The 6,234-nt window shown below is 48.9% G+C and overlaps 1 protein-coding gene across 1 annotated transcript in view; it reads left to right on the forward strand.

Moving 5' to 3' along the window:
• Nucleotides 1–6,234, forward strand: part of SCRIB (scribble planar cell polarity protein) — a 70,909-nt gene that overhangs the window by 58,064 nt on the left and 6,611 nt on the right. The window contains exons 30-39 of the mRNA XM_069096984.1: nucleotides 368–409; nucleotides 666–785; nucleotides 1,349–1,462; nucleotides 1,774–1,933; nucleotides 2,060–2,192; nucleotides 2,714–2,800; nucleotides 2,983–3,171; nucleotides 5,272–5,400; nucleotides 5,609–5,751; nucleotides 6,014–6,051. Of these exons, the coding sequence (XP_068953085.1) occupies nucleotides 368–409; nucleotides 666–785; nucleotides 1,349–1,462; nucleotides 1,774–1,933; nucleotides 2,060–2,192; nucleotides 2,714–2,800; nucleotides 2,983–3,171; nucleotides 5,272–5,400; nucleotides 5,609–5,751; nucleotides 6,014–6,051 (1,155 nt within the window). The remainder of the gene's footprint in view (nucleotides 1–367; nucleotides 410–665; nucleotides 786–1,348; nucleotides 1,463–1,773; nucleotides 1,934–2,059; nucleotides 2,193–2,713; nucleotides 2,801–2,982; nucleotides 3,172–5,271; nucleotides 5,401–5,608; nucleotides 5,752–6,013; nucleotides 6,052–6,234) is intronic.

A 6,234-nucleotide genomic window follows, 5' to 3' on the forward strand; every position in this document is an offset into this window, starting at 1 on the left:
TGTGTGTGTGTGTGTGTGTGTGTGTGTGTGTGTGTGTGTGTGTGTGTTCCTCTCTTTCCCTCTGGCACTTGATTTGGAGGAGCTACTAGCAAGGCATGTGCTTTGGGGCTTGGCCCCTGAGGTCTTGGGGTAGGCTAGGGCCTCCCTTCTGAGCCTAATATAATCCCTTTCCAGCCTTTTTATTAGTGGAGCTGTGGGGAGGGCAAGGAAGAGGTGACTTGGGATTCCCCACCCCAATTTTGCCCAGTGGGCACAGGGTACAGCTGGGGTGGGGGTGGCAGGCTGGCTGCACTGCTGGCTGCTAGCTTGTTGGGGGAGGGGGGCACATTGAAGGGGGAGAAGCCTACCAATCCTTCCTTTGTTTCAGGCCTCCATCAGCTTCCTGCCCTCCCAGGAGGAGCACAAATCCGTGAGTGTCCTTTTTGCCCTCTGCCCTACCCCTTGGCTTTGGGGATGCCTTTTGACAGCTCCTCGCTGTTTCTCCAACTTCTCTATTCCCTTTCTTCCCACTTTCTTCCTGTATTACATTCTTTCTATCTCTCAAACTGTCTCACCACCATATACTCCTGCTCTTTCCAACCTTTTCTTTTCACTCCAACTTCTCTTTCTCCCTCCTTTCTTTTTTCCCTCCCTGTCTCTTTTCTTCCTCACTACCACCCATACAGACTAAACCTGGGGTAATCCAGCCTCGGCCATGGCCAGCAGGATCCACCGCATCTGGCGGTAGAGACAGCCCCAATCCCTTCCAGTCTTCACCCCTGCCCCAGGCCTACAGCCCCAGTTCCGTAAGTTTCCCACCCAGCTCACTCTACTGGTTGGGGAAGGGAGACATCACTCTTGAGAGAGGAAGATTCTCTCCATTCTCTACCACCATTCAGCACAGATGCATGAAGAACTAGATATCTGCCTTGGGAATTTGGGTCTGGGTTGGGGTTGGTGGGGAGAGAAAAGGAGAGCATGATTTGAAGAAAGGATTAGAGCCTTTAACTAGGAATGTTTGGAAAATGGAGGAAACTGGGGGTAGAGACAGCCTAATCAGAGGAGTCATTTTTCTGAAAACAAAGTAGCTAGAGATGAACTTCCCTGGAGAGGGTGAGGTTCTGTGGGAAGGACTTACAGGGACATGGAGAGACGCATTGTAGAAACCTTCAGTCAGGCTATGGATTTAGACTCGGGAAACAATTTTTCATGTCCTTGTTATTCATCCTGTCTTCTTCTTCCTCTGCCTTCTCCTTCCCCTCCTACTCTTGCATTCCTTTTTGTTACCTTCTCCCTCTTTTCTTCTTTTTTCTTACCCCTATCCAACTCTACCTATTCCTTTCTCCTTCTGTCCTCCTGTCCTCCACAGCCTCGTACCTGTCCTCCATCTCCACACTCCCCCAGTGAATTCCCTGTCAATGTTAAGCAGGCCTACAGGACTTTCGCAGCTGTACCCCCCCCTCACCCTCTGACAGAGGCTCAGGTATGGCCTGACCCTTGGGGAACTTCCAGTACTAAGTCTAGTTTCACCTCTGCCCTCTCGTTAAAGCTTCCCAATCCCACCCAAGTAACCAATTATTTCCAATTTTCATTGGGCACCCCCTCCCACTGACCCTCCACCTGGTTATCCCAGTAGGAGCTGCACAAGCGGCCAGGCCCAGAGTGGCTCCAAGTTTCCCCAGAGGTGAGGGGGCAGATGGAGAGGTGGTGAGCATGGAAGCTTTAGGTGAGAGCTGAGGATTTAAGTGGGTGCTGTAGTGACTGGAATCAGATGTCTTCTTTCCCTCTCCCCAGGTGGTACCTCCTGGTAGTGCTGCCAGCCCAGAACAGTTGTCTTTCCGTGAGAGACAGAAATACTTTGAGCTGGAGGTGAGGCCTCCCCAGGCTGATGGTCCTCCAAAGAGGGTGTCCCTGGTTGGTGAGGATGACTTGAAGAAGATGAAGGAAGAAGAAGGTAGGAGAAGGAATTGAGGGGAAGGAGTTGGAATAAAGTCTGATTTGGGGGTTTGGTTGGGGTGGAAGGTAGTCTAGAAGTCTCCACTGAAGCTTTTTATCATTTTCTTCCTTCCTTCCACCCTAGCACGGAAGCTACAACAGAAACGGGCCCTACTTCTTCAGGAAGAGGAAGAGGAGGAGGCAGAGGAAATTGTAGCAACTGCCCCTGCCCCTGCCCCAGTGGAGGGTCTAGAGTCCCTGGGAGAACAAAAGAGTTGGTGAGAGCTTGGGACTTTCACCTGTGGAATAAATCATTCCATTAGACACTGACTTAGTAGTTAGGGTTTGGCAAGAGGACTCAAGCCCATAAAATCTAGAGTAGACCTCCCGTCTCACCATTCACTGCTAGTTGTCTTACAAACTGGTAACTGTTGATATGAGGCTTCTTTGGTTGGGACTCTACCTGGTTGGCAAAATGCTGTTTTTGTGACTGGAAGGAAGTGTGATGAGGGATGCATATTCCATTCCTTGTTTGAGGGAGTTATGTATGTCTTGTTCAAGACAGGGGCTTCAGTCGCAGTTCAGATTGGACTAATTGTCTTCTATAGTCTAGGGGAGTTGAAAGACTCTTCACAGATTGTCACAATCACTGGCAGGTCAGCCCAGGGTGAGGGATGGCTCATTGACTTCTGCTAGAGGTTTAATGCTTTGAGACTTCACCATTATCCACAAGCGACAAGAAAAGAACTTAGAGACTACTTGAGCTATAGTGACAGATTTTGCTCCTTTCCCCTTCCAGCCTTCCTCAAACTGAGCCCCCCAATTCCCAGAGGAACTCACTGGAAGAAGGATCGCAACAAGAGCCACGGCCCAACTGCCCAGCTAGGTAAGCAGGGCTATGGAGGGTTCCCAGGATGGGGAAGAAAGCTAGGGGATGGGCTCGGGAAGGATCTGGTGCCCAGGGTTGGGGCATCTGTTATATCCTAAGAGGTTGGGGAATGCTATCAACTTTCTTGTTGCCTTTTTGGCATTGAGTGTTCTTCAGGTAGATCCTTGTGTCGCCTACAGGCTGAGCCCCATGTCATTGGGGGGCGGGGATTTGGGAGCCCCAGTCCGGACAGCTAAGGCTGAGCGACGGCAGCAGGAACGGTTGCGCATGCAGAGTCCAGAACTCCTGAGTGGGCCTGAACGGGAGCTATCCCCAGCTGAACGACGAGCTCTGGAAGCAGAGAAGAGGGCACTCTGGCGGGCAGCCAGGTGCCTGACCCCCTTCCAGATTACTGTATAATCCCATACCTCCCCCATGTACCTCAAGGGAACTTGACCTTGAGGGGAAAAAGAAAAGCCAGTCTCTGCTGGACTTGCTGCATGGTTAGACTTTGCTGGTTAGGATACCCACAGGTCAAAAGGGATTCCTTTGATTAGCACTATGGTAGGTTAGGACTAGAAGGGATGACAGGTGCTTTGAATATAAGAGATGGCTTGTTTCAGCACTCACTACTTAGATAAATAAGTGTTTCAGGGTACATAAGATTTGATCTGAGAGTATGGTCATGTGCATAGAAAGTTAGCTTTAGAATAAGGAAGACCTGGGTTTGAGTCCTGCTTCTGACAGGCTCTGTGACCCTGGGCAAGTCACTGCAATTTCCTATGACTGTTACAGAGTAGTTGTCATTCTGCTTTGTTAAGACAGTTTCTTCATCAGGACATATCAATATAGTCACAAGTATGGACCAAAAAAACCATGTTGAGATGAAGTGACTTCAGGGGAATATTGTTGGGTGTGTATCTGTAGGAGAGGTGTGATGGCTATGGCAGTGTGGTGCTGTCAGCATCTGAGCACACCCTGCCTTATTATGTTTGTGACTCAGGTGATGTCTGGAGTGTGCACATGTAACAGAAAATGAATGCACAAGGATGTGGCTGTTGAGTGATGATTGTCAGAAGTGTTTGAGTTGGGGGTGATTGAGACATGTATAACTTTTGAAGAATATGGCTGTTGGAAGAGTATACTGAAGCCTGGAAATGATAATCTCTTGTGTAAGATTGGAGGATGAGATTGACTATGTTAGGCTGCCTAGGATTATACTCTTTGCCTCTGCCCGAAGGGTCAGACCTCAGAAATGGAGCTTCTGGCCACTTCTCAGTGTAAGACTGTAGCTATAGCCTTGTGCCCTCTGGCCCAGTGTCTCCAGTGCACCAGCAGTTGTGCCTGTGGTTGAGGCATTTCAGGGCACAGAATGTTGACAGGATAGCTCGTTACAATTATAAAGTAGAATTACTCAGACGTTCTTGGTCATCTTCTGTCCTCCTTGCCCTTAGAAGTGTTTTTGATTGTCTTTGTTGGGTCCCAGTTCCCAGTCTCCCCAGCTTCAGGATCAGATCACTCTAATGCTGCATTCCCATTTCAGTGTCTCCATATTTTGCTGGTTCATTTCACCTCTGACCCAAAGAACTCCTGTCCCCTTGTCCCCTTGCTCTCTCTTCTCTCCCAGCCTCTGTGTAAGCTCTCAGTGTGTCATGGCAATTCTGTCTCTCCTTGGGTCTGAGCTGTTCAAGGCCAATCCAGTCTCTTCTCCTGCCCTCTAAATCCACAGTGTTTTGGGTCAAAGTATTGTTCTATCCTTGGTTATTCTTCTTGGTTTAGTTTTATTTTCTTTCTCATTTCTGGGACTCAGGGTGCACCCTTACTACCTGAGGTTCACTGTCCAGCTGTGGACACTGTGGGCTTCTGTATGTTAATAGCCTTATTAATAATTCTGAACATTTGCATTTGCTCCTCTCTGAGCTATTACCAGAACAAAAGATACACAGTGTTCCTTCATGGAAGAAGAACATTTCTTACCTGGGGTTAGGGTTGTTGACTTGAGAGTGTATATGAAAGAGAGGTAACACTTAGGTGTGGGGGAGAAGGGCTTCTGGTCACTCTGTATGTCTCAAAATGTGCCATGCCCAGATGTCCATAGTTCTCTAAATCTTTCCAGAATTTTGTGACCCTATTTGGTTGCCAGTTTAGGTTGAAGAACCTGTCCTTGGTCACATACTGACTTTTATATTTATCTTTATTAAAGCTGAAACCTTATTTGACTCCTAAATGTGGGGCTAGATGGTAGAATCAAAGCTAGTATAAAACAACATGATGACTGTGATTGGCTGTGACTGTTAGCAGGGCATGGAAGTTTGGTTCCTCTGCTCCCTGTTCTATTTTCTCCTTGCTTTATTTTGATCTTCCTTCCAGTTCTCTGGTCTTACTGTGCCCTTAACTGACCCAGAGGGCCCTGGCCTGGTTGCATTGTTTTCTATTCTCTGTCTCTCACTTGCTTTCTGTCTCTGTCCCTCTATCCCCATGACCCCCAGACCCTCAACTTTGGACGACAGCCTTAGGGACTACGAGCAGGACCTGGCCCGTAGACTCTACCGGGCCCGCCAGCAGGGGCTTCCGCTCAGACCTACCCCCCGAGCTGGGCCAGGAAGTCCTGCCCCAAGGTGTGCATGGCCCTGCCTCCCAGCTGCATGCCTTAGGTTCTGGGACAGGGTTTTGGGTACTCCATGGGGGCTATGGGACAGGGGAGAAGCCATGGCCCCCCAGCACCACTGGATCTTTTCTTGTCCACGGCCCTGAGTGGGCTGGGGTTAAGGAAAAGCCCAATCCTAACTCATGTCTCCCCTGTCCACCCTGACTCTTTCTTTCTAGGATGAAGTCCCTGGAACAGGATGCCCTACGAGCCCAGATGGTCATCGCCAAATCTCAAGAAGGAAGGGGAAAACGGAGTCCCCTTGGCCAGCTGACAGAAGCCCCCTCACCTGCACCCACTCCCTCACCGACGCCGCTTGAAGGTGGTAGGAATAGGGAAAGTGGTCAGTTTGGATTGTCTGGGGCTGGGGGTTGGGAATGACCAGAGAATGGACCAGAGTATTAAGAAATAGGACTGACTGGCAATCCAAGTAAGGAATCAAAGACAAATCTTTCTCGGTATAGAGGGAGGCATCATTTGTTCCAAGGAGAGGAAGGGACAAAGAGGATGAATCATTGTCCCTTAGAGAATGGAGAGATGTTTGAGAGGCACTAACTAATCTCTTTCTTCTTCTTTTCCCCCAGATCTTAGCCCCAGGATCATCACCTCACCGGGCAGGCTGGTAAGGATGAGTCTTGTCCTTATTACCCCCTTTATATCATTTTCTGTCATTCTCACTCCCCTTATCTTTTCCCTTTCTATTGCTGCCTCTTATATTTTATTTCTATTATCTACTGTTTCTCCCCTCCCTAATTCTTTCTCATGACTTTTTCTGTGTCTCTGTACAGGTTTGTGTTTCCAAAGT

Source organism: Petaurus breviceps, unplaced genomic scaffold (genome assembly GCF_028583685.1).
Source record: "Petaurus breviceps papuanus isolate PSGF00001 unplaced genomic scaffold, PetGlider_PUasm1.0 350, whole genome shotgun sequence".
Lineage (NCBI taxonomy): Eukaryota > Metazoa > Chordata > Mammalia > Diprotodontia > Petauridae > Petaurus > Petaurus breviceps.